The 20962-nt window shown below is 40.2% G+C and overlaps 1 protein-coding gene and 1 long non-coding RNA gene across 2 annotated transcripts; one reads left to right on the plus strand and one right to left on the minus strand.

Moving 5' to 3' along the window:
• Positions 1-532: 532 nt before the first annotated feature.
• Positions 533-20538, plus strand: LOC306912449. The gene is made up of 2 exons (XR_013788381.1): positions 533-713; positions 20283-20538. It is a non-coding gene; the product is annotated as an uncharacterized lncRNA (long non-coding RNA).
• Positions 4783-17579, minus strand: LOC306912448 (receptor-interacting serine/threonine-protein kinase 3-like). The gene is made up of 8 exons (XM_079488687.1): positions 17409-17579; positions 17061-17250; positions 16718-16867; positions 14005-14144; positions 12259-12308; positions 12020-12175; positions 10989-11129; positions 4783-5414 (listed from the first exon to the last, which is right to left on the minus strand). The coding sequence occupies exons 1-8, from the start codon at positions 17558-17560 to the stop codon at positions 4870-4872; spliced, it is 1524 nt and encodes a 507-aa protein (XP_079344813.1). The 5' UTR covers positions 17561-17579; the 3' UTR covers positions 4783-4869.
• Positions 20539-20962: the final 424 nt, after the last annotated feature.

Consider the following 20962-nt stretch of genomic DNA (forward strand, 5'->3'; position numbering starts at 1 on the left):
TCCTTAAATGAGATAAACTATATTTAAACTAGCTTTGTGTAAATCAAGTGGTGTCTGCTATATGAATGACATATTATTCATGCACTATTAATTTAACGGCCTCTACATAAATAAATAAATACAAAAACAACATTATTGTAGCAATACACAACATCTGTATGAATGATTGGATATGTATCAAGGCCAGGGAGATACTACAACAGGTGGCAGACTTTTGATTTTCACACAATCGTACCAAATGCATTCATTAGTGTGGTTTTTGGCTCATTGTCAACTGTAACTGTTGCCACTATGAGTAATATAATTATTCTCTCTATGATAATAAGGCTAAAATAAATTCATAATTGTCTATTATATTTCTAAAAGGTCTAAGTTCATAATTAAGAAGTTCATAGTTTAAGTAACATTTATGTTTAAAACATTATTTCATGTATTTTTGTGTCAAATTGTTGTAATACTTTTATTTTGAAGAGTCAAAGTCATGTTCTGTATCTCGTTTGGTCTGCTCTCATGTTAATGGGGTACACAGGACTTTTGTATAAGCAATCAAGCAACAAGCATCTAGAAGCAGCAAGGTGCAGAAGCTCTGTTTCACACTGGTCACACAAAGACTTTTAAAGTTAAAAGGTCACAAGAGACTAAAGTCATAAGGAGGGTTATAAGGACCTGAAGACTGAAGAGATACCCCTTTTGTTTTGCACACAGCCAACACGGTATGTTGTTCATTTCTGTCTGTATTTTACTTTGGTAAAATGTTTGCATCTACATGCTGTCGTTTTATGTTAATTGTTAATATGTAATGGGTGTATTTTGTCATCGTTTAGTTTTCTTGGTGGATTTGGAGGATTGATTAGAAGCCTTCAAATAAATCAGTATGATGAAACCACTTGTGTCTGTCTGTGCTTCGAGGGAGTTACATCAACTAAGTCATGTTAGTTTAAAGTGCATGGCTAGTCTATATCAAATTAATAATTTCTCTTCAAATAACACATTTGGTGGCTCTTAAAAGAGCCGGTGGATTGGAGCTGTGGCTGAGTCTCTGAGAAATTTAGAGGGAATTTATTGTCATGGCCAGTGGCCTTGTGTGGTTGAAGGGCACTCAGTTTTTGAGTGGTGCAACCACTCCAAGGAACAGCAATGTCCGTGTCCGTGTGACACCTATGTGACTCGTGTTAACCTATGTTTGTGTGTGACTCATGTGTGACTCATGAGTACCAGTAGGGGCACTGTCGTGCCAGAAACAGAGAGAGAGAAATAGTGCTGCACTGTTGCCTGCTAATGAGAGCGAGAGAGGGGGGGGGGTGTAAGGGGGGAGTTGCACCACTCAGTTCACACAGGTGTGATTTTTTAAGTACCTCCTCAGTTGTTACCATTGTCAGTTTAAAATCATTGTGCTCTACACCAAAACGCCCAGAGTGGGAGGGCAGTTTGTTAACCAGCGTTGTTGCAATGTTTGTGAAGAAGATGTTTAAGTAGTTGGCTACGTCAAGCTTGTCAGTGATGAGGGTGTCGTTCGATTTGATGTTTGTTTGTAAACCTGGTTTTAGTTTCTGACCGAAGCCTAGTTGGTTGTCTAGTAGCTTCCAGAGCTCCCGAGGATTGTTTTTGTTTTCCTCGGCTTTATCATTGATGTATCATGTCCATTGAAAATAGCAGATCTACAAGCTATAATAAGCTATAATATTTACAATTGTTTACATTAACTTTACAGAAAGAGACGAGCCTAAAGACGCTTATAATAAGCAGACATGGCAATTTTACAGGTCCCAGGCGTGGGTACCCGAGGTGCAGATTATAGATTACCCTGGAATACAGGACACAAGAATGAACAACAAAAACGTGTCATCTCTTTGGCAAGATCCATCAGATAATTTATTTACTCACAAACTGTTTTCTGTCTTTTCTTTTTTTCCATTGTATTTTCAATGTTCATATTTTGTCTTTTCAACAATAATCATACAATATAACATTCACCCTGTCATTGTACACATATTCACTTTCCGATTCCATATACACCATAACACCATTCTTATTCTACAGTAACCCATATTTTCTCTTCACATCGCTTTTTACTTTACAGTATAATACTAATATCCTCTTAACATATCTTCTTACTTTACAGTAATACTATACAGTATACTCTGAAATACCATTCAGTATAAATAAATACCATTGCAGTCACTGCATTGTTTTGGCAAGGCACATGTGTGGCTAGCTGCACTGCTAAAGTGCTAGCAGAAAGTAGACAGTAGGCCTAGAGCTAATTCAACTGACACTGAACTGGGCCATACTAAACACATTTTCACAGTATTACATTCAAATACAAAAACGAAATCATTCTACACACATTCTGACTATTTTCTGTTTATAAAACTTACAAAGCTGTTTCAAAAATTATAATACAATAAACTGTGCAGGAACCCACATTGCATTACTTCACAAAGTCATTAAATAGGCCTGCACTCGACCATGTGCAGCTGGATACTTGACTTTCTGTCCGGCCGCCGTCAGGTGGTGAGGATGGGCAACATCACGTCGGACCCCCTGACCCTCAACACAGGAGCCCCCCAGGGCTGCGTGCTGAGCCCTCTACTCTACTCACTGTACACACACAACTGTACAGCCACGCACAGCTCCAACGTCGTGATCAAATACGCGGACGACACAACAGTGATGGGCCTGATCGACGACGATGACGGAAAGCACTGCAGAGAGTAGTGCGAACAGCACAGCGAATCGTGGGAGGGAAGCTTTCCCCACTCCAGGAAACACACAAGAGACGTTGTGTGGCTAAGGCTGAAAACATTATCAGGGACATCCATCACCCCAGCCATAGCCTGTTCAAGCCACTTCCACGCCCACGGCCGGGCAAAAGCTACATGAGCATCAAGAGCAGCACCTCCAGACTCTTGAACAGTTTCTACTTGTCAACAATTAGACTGCTGAACAAGAACTAGGACTGGTGACGCCGCCCAGACTGAACAGAATTGGTCTCCTCTTAGTAGAGACTACTTTATATATACACATAGGCTACATCACTATTATTTATTTTTATATGCATATATATTGTACCATGTAGATTAGTCATGTACTATGCACTTTATGTATTTTTTTAACTGCAATGATGAGCCTGCACAAACAAGAATTTCACCCATGTTACTTGTAATGTGATGTGACAATAAAGTTTGATTCTGATTATCTCTGATTCTAGTCCTTTCAATGTACCGCACCGCGCACACGCCCGCACGGACACACACACACACACACACACACACACACACACACACACACACACACACACACACACACACACACACACACACACACACACACACACACACACACACACACACACACACACACACACACACACACACACACACACACACACACACACACACACACACACACATGCATGCACTGTGACGACAAAGCTCGCTGTGATTCCGGATCTGTTAACCATTTCCAGATCCGCTCTAGACCGGATCTGCTGAGCTGAAATCGGGTCGCTTTGATCTCCATTCTCCAAGTGTGGTGAAACAGCGACACCTGCTGGTTTGATTGAATTACTTAAACACGTTTGAAATTTGAGTCTCTTTTTATTTTGTATATCTAGAGGAAAAATATGCTGCTATTTGTTAAAAATACTTTATACCCAATGTAACGGACCCCGGAATGAAATTAAGGAAACACTTTTATTTTGAAGAAGCTGTGCGAGGCACTGCAGGCTCACTGGAAGTACACTCGCTCACCAGAGCCGTGCATGTTGACTGATAAAAGACAGCTCAGCGTCAGTCAGATGAAATGTTTGGCTCCTCACCATGCGTTCAAACAACGTTGGATTAAAGCTAAGCCCTAACGGGATAAATTGGACTGCCAAACGGATCGAGTGATTTATCTCAGATTTTAATTTGTGCTTTATTGATTCTAGTGACTTTCTTGGACACACACAATATGTTCAGAGTGACGTCATGCCCATGGGGAACCTATTAGCACCTAGCTGGAGAGGTGAATGTTCATTTTATGGTTATTGGTTTGTGTCATATTGTTGTGGGTTTTTATTGTTGTAGTTGGTGGTTTGTTTATATGGTATTATGGTTTGATATGTACCTTTTATTGGTTATTTTGTAAACGTATTTGTTTATATGAATGCCTCATATTATTGGATGTGTCTGCCTATGTTGATTAGATGTTTTGTGTCTTGTTTTTAGTTTTCACGTTGATCAAATAAAGAAACTTCTACCTCTTTATCCAGCCTGGTACGCTACACCCAACATGTATCAAACAATGCAATGCTCCAACTGTATATACTTTATGTTTACACAATGCTGTACCTCCTCCAATTGTATATACTTTATGTTTACACAATGCTGTACCTCCTCCAACTGTATATACTTTGTTTACAGAATGCTGTACCTCCAACTGTATATACTTTGTCTACACAATGCTGTACCTCCAACTGTATATACTTTATGTAAATAAGCTGTATGAATGTGTGTGTTTAATAGGCTAATAATAATTTATCGTTATCTCCATGATAAATCAATTAATAATGCTAAACCTTAAATAAAATATTTATGTTTCAACATTTAAACACAGAAAAAAAAGATGTCAAACGAGGATGATCTGATATTTTATTTTATTTATTTAGCTTTTTTGAATCTCATCCCTGATCGTGGCACCAAAACATTACTATAAAAACTTAAATTAATTTAAAAAAAAAACAGAATTTAGCATTTTCACCAAATCTAAACTAAACCTGCCAAAACCCGCTTTAAAAACGAAGGAAATTACACATTTTCCTAGACAGTTCCAAGTACAGAGCCCTGGAGAACCCCGCTCAGCTGTTAGTATAGAGGTTCAACATGTTTACCAGATCTCACAGACCTCTGCTGTAGCAGCAACAACATATATCCCTGCATACAGAGGTCGTGTGAAGGCCGTCCTCTCTGTATGAAGGAGACTCATTGTGTTTCCACACACATGGTAGAAACACAGAACACCTGCTGGGGGATCTACATACACCCCCACCCTGTGGCTCCCCCTTGTGGAGGGAACAGTTCCTGACACTTCAGTGTCAATGTTGTTGTGATTGAACATGTAGCGTTTATAACAATCAGAGTAATATAACATTGATGATTGAGGAGTGGATCCAAAGCATGATAGACCCCAATCCTTTCTGTTCATGTCATCCTGACAGACTGCTATACCAACCCACTTTCCACTCCATTCCACTTCAAAGTAATGGGGTTCAGATATACATTCTTTACTCAACACATTAGACCTAGAGGTAAATCTCAGAGGATGATCTGAATAAGGTTGGTCTACATCTGTATCAGTCACCTTCCTGTTGTTCTCTGACAGGATGAGGGTTCTCATCGCTGTGTTTGGATCCAACGACAGAGGAGAGGAATCTGTTGGAGAAAACACAGTAAAGCACACATGATGAAATTGACTGACACGCGTGCGCAACTGTGTGTGTGTGTGTGTGTGTGTGTGTGTGTGTGTGTGTGTGTGTGTGTGTGTGTGTGTGTGTGAGAAAATACTGACAAGCGTACGCACGTTTCCACGTCACAACAGAACTTGTAAACACTGCTCAGTCTGTCTCAGTGCGTGTAGCTATAGCAGCTGTAGGCAGTGGGTTGTGTCTATGTTGTTCATGTCTGTCTCTCTGTCTCTGTCTCTCTCTGTCTCTGTCTCTGTCTCTCTCTATCTCTATGCATCTATTGTTAGGTATGACCATATGATGACCATCTATTGTTAGTATGACCATAAGATGACCATCTATTGTTAGTATGACCATATGATGACCATCTATTGTTAGGTATGACCATATGATGACCATCTATTGTTAGTATGACCATATGATGACCATCTATTGTTAGTATGACCATATGATGACCATCTATTGTTAGTATGACCATATGATGACCATCTATTGTTAGGTATGACCATATGATGACCATCTATTGTTAGTATGACCATATGATGACCATCTATTGTTAGTATGACCATATGATGACCATCTATTGTTAGTATGACCATATGATGACCATCTATTGTTAGTATGACCATATGATGACCATCTATTGTTAGGTATGACCATATGATGACCATCTATTGTTAGTATGACCATATGATGACCATCTATTGTTAGTATGACCATAAGATGACCATCTATTGTTAGGTATGACCATATGATGACCATCTATTGTTAGTATGACCATATGATGACCATCTATTGTTAGTATGACCATATGATGACCATCTATTGTTAGTATGACCATATGATGACCATCTATTGTTAGTATGACCATATGATGACCATCTATTGTTAGGTATGACCATATGATGACCATCTATTGTTAGTATGACCATATGATGACCATCTATTGTTAGTATGACCATACGATGACCATCTATTGTTAGTATGACCATAAGATGACCATCTATTGTTAGTATGACCATATGATGACCATCTATTGTTAGTATGACCATATGATGACCATCTATTGTTAGTATGACCATATGATGACCATCTATTGTTAGTATGACCATATGATGACCATCTATTGTTAGTATGACCATATGATGACCATCTATTGTTAGTATGACCATATGATGACCATCTATTGTTAGGTATGACCATATGATGACCATCTATTGTTAGGTATGACCATAAGATGACCATCTATTGTTAGTATGACCATAAGATGACCATCTATTGTTAGTATGACCATATGATGACCATCTATTGTTGGGTATGACCATATGATGACCATCTATTGTTGGGTATGACCATATGATGACCATCTATTGTTAGGTATGACCATCTATTGTTAGTATGACCATATGATGACCATCTATTGTTAGTATGACCATAAGATGACCATCTATTGTTAGTATGACCATATGATGACCATCTATTGTTAGTATGACCATATGATGACCATCTATTGTTAGGTATGACCATATGATGACCATCTATTGTTAGTATGACCATCTATTGTTAGTATGACCATATGATGACCATCTATTGTTAGGTATGACCATATGATGACCATCTATTGTTAGGTATGACCATCTATTGTTAGTATGACCATATGATGACCATCTATTGTTAGTATGACCATATGATGACCATATATTGTTAGTATGACCATATGATGACCATCTATTGTTAGTATGACCATATGATGACCATCTATTGTTAGTATGACCATATGATGACCATCTATTGTTAGTATGACCATATGATGACCATCTATTGTTAGTATGACCATATGATGACCATCTATTGTTAGTATGACCATATGATGACCATCTATTGTTAGTATGACCATATGATGACCATATATTGTTAGTATGACCATATGATGACCATCTATTGTTAGTATGACCATCTATTGTTAGGTATGACCATCTATTGTTAGTATGACCATATGATGACCATCTATTGTTAGTATGACCATATGGTGACCATCTATTGTTAGTATGACCATATGGTGACCATCTATTGTTAGTATGACCATATGATGACCATATATTGTTAGTATGACCATAAGATGACCATATATTGTTAGTATGACCATAAGATGACCATCTATTGTTAGTATGACCATATGATGACCATCTATTGTTAGTATGACCATATGATGACCATCTATTGTTAGTATGACCATATGATGACCATCTATTGTTAGGTATGACCATATGATGACCATATATTGTTAGTATGACCATATGATGACCATCTATTGTTAGTATGACCATAAGATGACCATCTATTGTTAGTATGACCATATGATGACCATCTATTGTTAGTATGACCATATGATGACCATCTATTGTTAGGTATGACCATATGATGACCATCTATTGTTAGTATGACCATATGATGACCATCTATTGTTAGTATGACCATATGATGACCATCTATTGTTAGTATGACCATATGATGACCATCTATTGTTAGTATGACCATATGATGACCATCTATTGTTAGTATGACCATATGATGACCATCTATTGTTATAGTATGACCATATGATGACCATCTATTGTTATAGTATGACCATATGATGACCATCTATTATTAGGTATGACCATATGATGACCATCTATTGTTAGTATGACCATATGATGACCATATATTGTTAGTATGACCACATGATGACCATCTATTGTTAGGTATGACCATAAGCTGACCATCTATTGTTAGTATGACCATATGATGACCATCTATTGTTAGGTATGACCATCTATTAGTATGACCATATGATGACCATCTATTGTTAGGTATGACCATATGATGACCATCTATTGTTAGGTATGACCATAAGATGACCATCTATTGTTAGTATGACCATAAGATGACCATCTATTGTTAGTATGACCATATGATGACCATCTATTTTTAGGTATGACCATATGATGACCATCTATTGTTAGGTATGACCATATGATGACCATCTATTGTTAGGTATGACCATCTATTGTTAGTATGACCATATGATGACCATCTATTGTTAGTATGACCATAAGATGACCATCTATTGTTAGTATGACCATATGATGACCATCTATTGTTAGTATGACCATATGATGACCATCTATTGTTAGGTATGACCATATGATGACCATCTATTGTTAGTATGACCATCTATTGTTAGTATGACCATATGATGACCATCTATTGTTAGGTATGACCATATGATGACCATCTATTGTTAGTATGACCATATGATGACCATCTATTGTTAGTATGACCATATGATGACCATCTATTGTTAGTATGACCATATGATGACCATCTATTGTTATAGTATGACCATATGATGACCATCTATTGTTATAGTATGACCATATGATGACCATCTATTGTTATAGTATGACCATATGATGACCATCTATTATTAGGTATGACCATATGATGACCATCTATTGTTAGGTATGACCATATGATGACCATCTATTGTTAGTATGACCATATGATGACCATATATTGTTAGTATGACCACATGATGACCATCTATTGTTAGGTATGACCATAAGCTGACCATCTATTGTTAGTATGACCATATGATGACCATCTATTGTTAGGTATGACCATCTATTAGTATGACCATATGATGACCATCTATTGTTAGGTATGACCATATGATGACCATCTATTGTTAGGTATGACCATAAGATGACCATCTATTGTTAGTATGACCATAAGATGACCATCTATTGTTAGTATGACCATATGATGACCATCTATTTTTAGGTATGACCATATGATGACCATCTATTGTTAGGTATGACCATATGATGACCATCTATTGTTAGGTATGACCATCTATTGTTAGTATGACCATATGATGACCATCTATTGTTAGTATGACCATAAGATTACCATCTATTGTTAGTATGACCATATGATGACCATCTATTGTTAGTATGACCATATGATGACCATCTATTGTTAGGTATGACCATATGATGACCATCTATTGTTAGTATGACCATCTATTGTTAGTATGACCATATGATGACCATCTATTGTTAGGTATGACCATATGATGACCATCTATTGTTAGGTATGACCATCTATTATTAGTATGACCATATGATGACCATCTATTGTTAGTATGACCATATGATGACCATCTATTGTTAGTATGACCATATGATGACCATCTATTGTTAGTATGACCATATGATGACCATCTATTGTTAGTATGACCATATGATGACCATCTATTGTTAGTATGACCATATGATGACCATATATTGTTAGTATGACCATATGATGACCATCTATTGTTAGTATGACCATCTATTGTTAGGTATGACCATCTATTGTTAGGTATGACCATCTATTGTTAGTATGACCATATGATGACCATCTATTGTTAGTATGACCATCTATTGTTAGGTATGACCATCTATTGTTAGTATGACCATATGATGACCATCTATTGTTAGTATGACCATATGATGACCATCTATTGTTAGTATGACCATATGATGACCATCTATTGTTAGTATGACCATAAGATGACCATCTATTGTTAGTATGACCATATGAGTACCACAGACGAAAAACAGTCTAAGTCCAAATTTCAGACTGACCCCTCCATGAAAAGGCCTCGTTGTCCTGAACCCTTATCTATCATTTATATATTATGGATCAATAGTGTGGACTTAGACTGTTATTCGTCTGTGGTACTCACCGACCATCTATTGTTAGTATGACCATCTATTGTTAGGTATGACCATCTATTGTTAGTATGACCATATGATGACCATCTATTGTTCGGTATGACCATCTATTGTTAGGTATGACCATATGATGACCATCTATTGTTAGTATGACCATATGATGACCATCTATTGTTAGTATGACCATATGATGACCATCTATTGTTAGTATGACCATATGATGACCATCTATTGTTAGTATGACCATATGATGACCATCTATTGTTAGGATGACCATATGATGACCATCTATTGTTAGTATGACCATAAGATGACCATCTATTGTTAGTATGACCATATGATGACCATCTATTGTTAGGTATGACCATAAGATGACCATCTATTTTTAGTATGACCATATGATGACCATCTATTGTTAGGTATGACCATAAGATGACCATCTATTGTTAGTATGACCATATGATGACCATCTATTGTTAGTATGACCATAAGATGACCATCTATTGTTAGGTATGACCATGATGACCATCTATTGTTAGTATGACCATATGATGACCATCTATTGTTAGTATGACCATATGATGACCACGGATATGATCTAGAAGTGTGAAAAAATATTTTTTCATTTCATTACGTCTTTAAGGCTGAGCTGGTATTTTACTATGCACATTGTATACTGATATCCAAACAGTTCCACCGTGTAAAAGCTGTGTGTCAACATGTATACTGATATCCAAACAGTTCCACTGTGTAAAAGCTCTGTATCAACATGGACTCACGTTTTAAAAAGGCCTTTCTGATGGTGAGCCCTGGAGCACCAGGAGGAGCAGGAACAGAAGGAGGAGGATTCAGGAGGTCACAGGCAGCAGAGATTCCCTCCTTGTGTCTTGAAAAAACACCACGTGTCACTTCAACACATTCTGAAATGAAAAAAAATGTTCTTTTTTTTAAAGATATTATTGGGAGCTTTTTGCCTTTATTGATAGGTTTTACAGTAGTTTGACAGGAAAGAGGGACAGAGATGCGGGAAGACACGCAGCAAAGGTCGTCGGGCTCGGGACTTGAACCCACGACACGCTGAATACCAGCCAAGGGTGCCTGGACCGCTGGGCCGGCCCAGGCCAAGTCCACTGCCAGCGTAGGGTGCCTGGACCGCTAGGCCGGCCCAGGCCAAGTCCGTATTCAAGAGTTGCGGCCGCTAGAGGCGGGATCAACGTGAGACTTACGACGTATTAAAGCTGTGACAGCGCAAATGTAAACACAACCTAACAAGACTACAACTCAAAATGAGTGTCCCGCTGCTTCCGGGTTCATCGTTTCTGCTTGAGAGAGACCAGATGGAGGAGGGAACCGGCGAACTCCTGTTGGTCTCGGTCATGACGCCAAGAGACGTTTTTGTAAGTGTGGACATAATACAGGTGTGTACCGATCTTCATACATGTAGGTGAAACCGTATTGTGGGGCTTCAAGCACAAACTTGTGTAGGGGGGCACTATTGAGCCATCAGGCCATGCCCATTTTGTGAGACGATTGAAATACGTAGTTTTTCGCCTCTTGTGATGTGTGTGCAAAAAGTTGCGCAACGGTTTAGTGCCTCAAAAACAAAAACGCTTTTCATTAGTTCAAATAATAATCTTTTGTGATTTCAATAGACCTTCTCACTGGTGCAGTGACAAAGATAGATTTACCTGCAAACGAAGGTCTCTTGTTGGGCTCAGAGTCCCAGCATCTCTGCATGAATAGATTTACCTGCAAACGAAGGCCTCTTGTTGGGCTCAGAGTCCCAGCTTCTCTGCATGAATAGATTTACCAGCAAACAAAGGCCTCTTGTTGGGCTCAGAGTCCCAGCATCTCTGCATGAGCTCCACCAGATCTTCTAATCCAGCTGCTTTCTGGACATCGATTTTACGAAGATCTGGTCTCTCTCCCCTTGGAATGTGGAACATCAACAAGGACTGATCCACCCCTACATAAAATACAGGAACATTTACTGTGTGTGCGTGCGTGCGTGCGTGCGTGCGTGCGTGCGTGCGTGCGCAAATAGTTTACCTGGATAGGGACTCTCTCCAGTGAGAATGGTCCAGAGAAGTATGCCGTAGCTAATAAAAAGGCGGGAAGCATCCAAGCATTAGAGGTTTTCATACAATAAAAAACATGTGTCACTTCAACGCATAATATGTATTTATGACTGATGTAGTAACAGAATTCCTTCTAGAGTTCATAGTGAACATGGTGGTATGTAGTTGTGATCAAAAGTTTACATACGTTTGTAAAGGACATACTGTCATGATAGTCCTGACATTCCAATAATTTGTTCAACTCTGCTGGTTCAAAAGAATACATACAGCAATGCTAATATTTGGTTGCATGTCCCTTGGCCATTTTCACCCCAATTAGACGCTTTTGGTAGCCATCCACAAGCTTCTGGCAAGCTTCTGCCTGAATCTTTGACCACTCCTCTTGACAGAATTGGTGCAGTTCATCTAAATTTGTTGGCTTTCTGGCATAGACTTGTTTTTTCAGCACTGTCCACATGTTGTCGATGGAGTTTAGGTCAGGACTTTGGGCAGGCCATTCTAAAACCTTAATTCGAGCCTGATTTAGCCATTCCTTTACCACTTTTGACGTGTGTTTGGGGTCATTGTCTTGTTGGAATGCCCATCTGCGCCCAAGACCCAAACTTCTGGCTGATGATTTGGTTGCCCTGAAGAATTTTGAGGTAGGTTGACTCTTGACCATCCTGACCAATCTTCTCTCAGCAGCAGGTGATAGCTTGCGCTTTCTTCCTGATCGTGGCAGTGACACAACTGTGCCATGCAGTTTATACTTACAAACAATTGTTTGCACAGTTGATCTTGGAACCTGTAGCTGACTTGAAATGGCTCCAAGTGACTACCTGACTTGTTTAAGTCTATTATTCGCTTTTTCAGATCCATGCTGAGCTCCTTTGACTTTCCCATTTTATTGTTTGTGGGTTGTGGCCAAACAAGCCCTAATTAAGGCTCAGAAGTGAACACGCCAGATGTAGTCAATCATAATCACTCACAAGAAGTTAAGAAGCCATGCCACAAAGCTAATTTGATTGACACAACTTTCTACATGACCATGGGACATAATATAATTGCTGTATGTATATTTATGAACCAGCAGATTTGGTCACATTTTCAGAAAACCCTTAAACATTCATAAAAATACAAATAAATTCAAGATGTTTTGTATGACATAGAAGTATTTTCTCCAATCAACCTATCGCAGAAAAATAAGAGTTGAACAAATTATTGGAAAGTCAGGACTTTACAAACGTATGTAAACTTTTGATCACATCTGTATCTAGATAAGAGTTAATCACCTGTAAACATCATAGTGAACATGGTGGTACCGTGGTATGTATCTATAGTTAATCACCTGTAAACATCATAGTGAACATGGTGGTATGTATCTAGATTGAGTTAATCACCTGTAAACATCATCATAGTGAGCATGGTGGTATGTATCTAGATAGAGTTAGTCACATGTAAACAGTGTGGCAGCGGTGGCCGAACGGATAGCGGCGCGGTCTTGATACCGGAAGGTTCCTAGTTCGAATCAGCCGTCCGACACGTTAAAATTACCACCGCTGAAGTGCCCTTGAACAAGGCATTGAACCACTACGATGAAATGTGTTCTATGAGCAGGGCCTGGCTGGAAACAAGTTCTTGAGCTTAGCCCAGATACCCTGGGTAAATATAGATTTAATTTCATTTAATTTCAAACATCGTAGTGAACATGGTGGTATGTATCTAGATAGTTAATCACCTGTAAACATCATAAGAGCGAACACGGTGGTATGTCTCTCCAAAAGCCTCCGGGGGGGTGTAGGACAGAGTGCCACCTTTGTTTGTACGGTTGGTCGACCTGACACTGTTGGTCACCGTAGACAGGCCAAAATCTGCTATCTGTTGACAGAAAGAGGAGGTGTTTATGATTGTGTTTAAGCAGGACATGCAGTGACGAGAACTGTTCATTTCAAGAGCAAATTTTCATTTAGTTTTTGTCAGATTTTAGTCATGTGAAATGTTTGTTTAGTCTAGTTTTAGTCGACATATGATTCATCATCATACATCGTCATATGATTTCAGTCGACTAAATCTAAAGTTGACTTAGCCGACTAAAATGTATTTAAGCGGGCCTTGATGGCGTCGTAATGGAACACATTGTGAGCTTGCAGATCTGCTATATTTCAGAGTGCAACACCCGAGCGCAACCAAGCATAAAATAACTTGTCTTTTAGTTCTACTGGATCTCTTCTCCACTAGTCCCTCCCTGACATTTTATTCTACTGGATCTCTTCTCCACTAGTCCATCCCTGACATTTAGTTCTACTGGATCTCTTCTCCACTAGTCCCTCCCTAACATTTTATTCTACTGGATCTCTTCTCCACTAGTCCCTCCCTGACATTTTATTCTACTGGATCTCTTCTCCACTAGTCCATCCCTGACATTTAGTTCTACTGGTTCTCTTCTCCACTAGTCCCTCCCTGACATTTAGTTCTACTGGATCTCTTCTCCACTAGTCCCTCCCTGACATTTAGTTCTACTGGTTCTCTTCTCCACTAGTCCATCCCTGACATTTAGTTCTACTGGATCTCTTCTCCACTAGTCCATCCCTGACATTTAGTTCTACTGGTTCTCTTCTCCACTAGTCCCTCCCTGACATTTTATTCTACGGGTTCTCTTCTCCACTAGTCCCTCCCTGACATTTTATTCTACGGGTTCTCTTCTCCACTAGTCCATCCCTGACATTTAGTTCTACTGGATCTCTTCTCCACTAGTCCCTCCCTAACATTTAGTTCTACGGGATCTCTTCTCCAGTAGTCCCTCCCTGATATTTAGTTCTACTGGATCTCTTCTCCACTAGTCCCTCCCTAACATTTAGTTCTGCTGGATCTCTTCTCCACTAGTCCATCCCTGACATTTTATTCTACTAGATCTCTTCTCCACTAGTCCATCCCTGACATTTAGTTCTACTGGATCTCTTCTCCACTAGTCCCTCCCTAACATTTAGTTCTACTGGATCTCTTCTCCACTAGTCCATCCCTGACATTTTATTCTACGGGATCTCTTCTCCACTAGTCCATCCCTGACATTTAGTTCTACTGGATCTCTTCTCCACTAGTCCATCCCTGACATTTAGTTCTACTGGATCTCTTCTCCACTAGTCCCTCCCTAACATTTAGTTCTACTGGATCTCTTCTCCACTAGTCCCTCCCTAACATTTAGTTCTACTGGATCTCTTCTCCACTAGTCCCTCCCTAACATTTAGTTCTACTGGATCTCTTGTCCACTAGTCCCTCCCTAACATTTAGTTCTACTGGTTCTCTTCTCCACTAGTCTCTCCCTGACATTTAGTTCTACGGGATCTCTTCTCCAGTAGTCCCTCCCTGATATTTAGTTCTACTGGATCTCTTCTCCACTAGTCCCTCCCTAACATTTAGTTCTGCTGGATCTCTTCTCCACTAGTCCCTCCTTGACATTTAGTTCTACTGGATCTCTTCTCCACTAGTCCCTCCCTAACATTTAGTTCTGCTGGATCTCTTCTCCACCAGTCTCTCCCTAACATTTAGTTCTACTGGATCTCTTCTCCTCCTTAACATTTAGTTCTACTGGATCTCTTCTCCACTAGTCCCTCCCTAACATTTAGTTCTGCTGGATCTCTTCTCCACTAGTCCCTCCTTGACATTTAGTTCTACTGGATCTCTTCTCCACTAGTCCCTCCCTAACATTTAGTTCTGCTGGATCTCTTCTCCACCAGTCTCTCCCTAACATTTAGTTCTACTGGATCTCTTCTCCTCCTTAACATTTAGTTCTACTGGATCTCTTCTCCACTAGTCCCTCCCTAACATTTAGTTCTACTGGATCTCTTCTCCACTAGTCCCTCCCTGACATTTAGTTCTACATTTAGTTCTACCGGATCTCTTCTCTACTAGTCCCTCCCTGACATTTTAGTCTAATCTAGTTTATATTCGTTGACACAATTGTCAGTAGTATATTTAGTAGTCATCGTATCTTAGTTTTAATTTAGTTTTGGTTTTAGTCGACGAGAATCCGTCACGCTGCTTGAGTTGGGAATCAAACCCTAGTGGTCATGTTGTCATGGCATTAATTAACTGATACTTTATAGTAAATATATATGTATACACTTACTAATACTGTAGTAAACATAAATGCATACATTAACTGATAAGAGTAAAACAAAAGAGTGTTCCTCATTTCATTTCAACACAAAGTGATAAATGCATGGATATATGTATACAACTGATATATACATATATGTATATTGTATACCTTGGCATTGAAGTCAGCATACAGCAGGATATTGGCTGGTTTCAGGTCATTAACTGATAGATAGATATGTATAATTATTGTATATTGTATACCTTGGCATTGAGGTCGGCATCCAGCAGGATATTGGCTGGTTTCAGGTCATTAACTGATTGATAGATATGTATAATTATTGTATATTGTATACCTTGGCATTGAGGTCGGCATCCAGCAGGATATTGGCTGGTTTCAGGTCCATGTGCACAAGGTCCTTCTTACAGTGGAGGAAGTCCATGGCTAGCGCCACCTGGTGGGCTAGACGGAACGCCAGGGGCCAGGGTGGAGGTTTAGACTGGGTCTGTGGAAAGGTTAAGAATAGTTTTGGATTTAGTGTTAGCTTTAGTTCTTTATTATTATCCCCCCCCCCCCCCCCTTTCAGTTAGTTAACGTCTTTGTTTTTTTATTCTAGTTTTTATTTAGTTCAGTTGACGAAGATGCGTTTTCAGTTTTAGTTGTGGTTATTTAGTTAGTTTCAGTTGAATTATAAAGACCTTGGTTAGCAGAAAGGACTGCAGGCAGCCTCCCTCCATCAGCTCCATCACTATACCCTGCATCTCTTTGGAGCCCATGATGATGGGGGGCCGGCCGCGGTACATCCCATAGACCCTGGGAACAAACTGATGGTCTGCAGAGTCCATGTGACCTGCCTCTCGACACAGGGCAGCATACAACGTTCCAGAGCTGCAGTATGGGGTCAGTTTAGGAGGGGAAAGGCAGCAGTTAGAACCCAATTGTGTGAAACTGACTAAGATCATGAAAAGAATAATAGTGTGAATGAAGATAATTATCAATAGATACATTATTTAGCTTTTTTGATCATTGTCAATTTGTCATCATACCTGTCATCATGATTAAGCAGCTTAATGGCCACTTCAATGCCCAGGAGCTTGTGTTTGGCCTTAAAGACCCACCCAAAGCCCCCTGAGCCCAGTATTAACCAGTTCTCCAGACTGTCGTCGCCAATAATTGTCCCTCTGCCACTCTCTGCCATCTCTCACAGAGAAAGATTCAAATCTAGAGGGAGACAAAGTACAGGACAATGTATAAGACAAGTGTCCAAACTATATCATTCTATCATTCAAGTACAGTACATTTATAGTACTTGTCGTCTGTTGACACTTATAGCATACCAAGTTCCTTTTGACACATTTAAAGTTATGAGAGCCATGAATATGCATAGCATAACCTCCATATTGTCTAAACACTCATAAGTAAGTAGGGAGCTTTCACGCTCGCTTGTATCAGAGCAAAGACCCATTCACACGGAGTGTCACAGTCTGTCTCTCCCTAGCCTCGGTCCCAGGCTCACTTAACTGCGAAAAGAAGAGCCTGGTCACAACGTAAGGCAAAGAAGCTATCGGCGGACGTATCCTCCGGAACATCCATCAGATGTATTTCCCCCGGATACGATATTTTCCCGACCAATCACAACACTTGTTTCATTCGCGGAGAATGTGAACTGATTTGTAAAGCATCAACGTCATTTCCTTGTTTCGGTGGGGACTAGTAAACACAGCCACACCGCGTGACGTAGTTATCTTACACGCAACACTTCCGCCACTTCCGCTGATAGTCTTTTCAGCGTAGGTCTTGCCCAGGATGGTCTCTCCCTCAGTCTGTGACTCCACACTGGCCACTCCCATATCCCATTCCAGCACACCCAGATCTATTTACACACCTGTCTTCAACTACCTCATCAGCCCAGCAGTGAACACTTCTCCAATCAACCGGCTCCCTATAAAACTGGACTCAGTGCAAACACTCATTGTCAGTTCATAACCTGTTGTCATAGATGTCCTGCCTGTTCCTGTGTTGACTTTGATGTCATTCTCGATTGCCTGATTCATACCTGCATCTCCTGTGTAAGATATCTCCTGATTCTTTATTAAATACTTTATAATCTACTCTTGTTTGTTGTGACTTTGCACTTGGGTTCAACTCTCTGTCTGCATCCGTGACACTGAGCATGGTAAATGATACGTAGCTTGCAGAGTTAGTTCAGTCAGATATACTCGAGGGGTTTCATGCTGTGCTCAAGGGCAAAGGGGTTAATATGCTGCATTACTATGTGGGTAAATTCAGTGTGTGCAAGACCCACATGTCATTCGCTGATGTGACCAGGAAATTGTACACGCCCAAATTTGTGCATGTACAACTTCCTGGTCTCAACTGCGCATGTTTCTTTCCTTCCATGGAGCACCATGGCGTCGCCCGTACAGTCTTCGCGTCTCGTCCTCTTTAGACAGTCCTTGGTTGCTGTTATGTGATGTTTGCGATCGTTCACGAACACGTTCATATTTTGGGTGAACGTGAACGGAACGTACTGTATTTCTGCTTGACTAACGTCATTGTGAACGTGTTCATTTCTGGCGTGTGAGAACGTCACTTTCTCGCGTTCAACTGAGTTCAAAGTGAGTGTTTCCATACAGCCTTCTAGACGAAACCCCCGCTAAAACACACCCTATAGGCCCAGGCGGTGGCGTAACCGTCTGGGCACCCGACTGGTAATCCAGTCGCAGTGTGCCGCGGGTTCGACTCCCGAGCCCGACACGGCCTTTACTGCATGTCTTCCCCCATCTCTCTCCCGTTTCCTGTCAGCCTACTGTCTGTCCCTTCAAAAAAAAAAAAAAAAAGGCGTAAGCCGCAAAAAAAAGATCTTAAAAAAAAAAGAAACACACCCTATAAACAGGCCTTAATATCTAGCGGAAAACTCACAAATAAGCCCTTATTATCCAAAACAAATGAACTAATCTGTCTCAGCCGTACAATTTCACTGCAGCGCACGGCACGCATATCTAACTGCATGCATGATGATCCAGTAATGCACGCATACAGACAGCAGAGTGAGCAGACACATAATAGGACATGATAGGACATGTCCCGACACAAACGTGTTGTTGATTAAACATAATGTTCCACCAAAAATAGCTTCCAATAGCTTGTTATGTTTGCGTCGAGGAGGTAGTGTCCAACTGTCCATACATGATCGCCTCGTTCGGCCAACACAAGACATCTCCCTCCCTCCACAGAAACGCAGTGATGCCTGATTTATTCTTCGTCGTACAACGTGTTTGTTATGAATTTCATAACCATGCATAGATGTACAAGCCAAATGGCAGCTCAAACCATGCACAAGATGTCAAAGTGTAATGTCAGCTCATGGTTACGTGACCAACAGCATGCATACTGTACTTACTGTATTGCATCAATTCTTGAGATACCTTGAGATACCCTGAGATATGCTGATGTTGACCTTAAGGACTTGTTTACGCAAAAAGCAGTATCCTGTATGTCTTACACCTTTCAATCTTAACAGATAATCTATTGGTATCCGGTTTATAGGCAGTGGCGTGCACAGATAGACAGTAGGGGGTGCTAGAGCACCCCCTGCCCTTTTGGCAATGTGCCCTTTGTGCCCAATGTGCCCTTTTTTTCTTATTTTGTACAGTTACACTGTACAGTATGTGGATTGTGGACCATGGTAACATTGATCAATTCTTGATAAAAGGCTTCTAATATATTATTTAGGCCCCACAATCTATAAATCTCACACTATTAAGGCAACCGGCCGGTTCCACGCGCTGCACAAAGTGCCCTTTTTTCCACTTGAGCACCTGCCCCTCTAAATGTCTGTGCACGCCACTGTTTATAGGTGTTGTTTACGAGAGCGCAGGCAACGTGCAGAGATAATATCATAGATAATATCTTTTCAGGTTGCTCCGTTTCCAGTGAAGTCTTGCCATGGATGAACAGGAAGGACCCCCCCCCCCCAGGCCCCCACCGATGCCCTCTCTCTGACTCTTCCAACTCACAGAGGCCTAACGAACTTTAAACCACGGAAATTGTACCTCATGTCAATCTTATGCATTCTCATAAATACCCATGTGACATACGACCACCTCTCGAGATACTGTTTTGTATATAATGCACGGAAAATGTAATAAACATCAGTGTCATATTTGAACTTCACTCTTGAGTGAGACTCAAATTGTGTCCTGGCGCCCCTTTTTCTTACTCTTACTATCCTATCTGCTGCTGTACCAAGGACTGGTCAACAATCCTTTCTTTTCTATGAGGGTCCACGTTCACTCATACCACAGCCTGGTGACGACATCTGACCAGATCGAGACTGACAGTTTGATGAATGTAATAGTGTTCCATGCTGAAAATAGCTGATCTGCAAGCTCACAACGCGTTGCGTCCGAGCAACGCGTTGTGAGCTTGTAGATCAGCTATTTTCATAGAGATATGCAGGCTGTGAGAACTGAACTGAGAACTAAGAGCCTTCACAAAAGCATGCAGCTTTCACAAGTTGGCCCATAATAAAGACAAGGAAAAGGATTAAGATGCAAGAATTCGGTTGCATTTCACATTGCAAAAGAGCTATTTGTTT

The sequence above is a fragment of the Electrona antarctica genome (assembly GCF_951216825.1).
Source record: "Electrona antarctica genome assembly, chromosome: 19".
Lineage (NCBI taxonomy): Eukaryota > Metazoa > Chordata > Actinopteri > Myctophiformes > Myctophidae > Electrona > Electrona antarctica.

Excerpts from the sequence above, each read along its gene's own strand:
- LOC306912448 (XM_079488687.1), bottom strand. The coding sequence starts at position 17,560 with ATGGCAGAGAGTGGCAGAGGGACAATTATTGGCGACGACAGTCTGGAG. Across the intron at positions 17,251-17,408 it reads CTGCTTAATCATGATGACAG|CTCTGGAACGTTGTATGCTG; the intron begins GTATGATGACAA and ends CCCATACTGCAG. Across the intron at positions 11,130-12,019 it reads CAAGAGGCCTTTGTTTGCTG|AATGTGTTGAAGTGACACGT; the intron begins GTAAATCTATTC and ends TTTTCATTTCAG.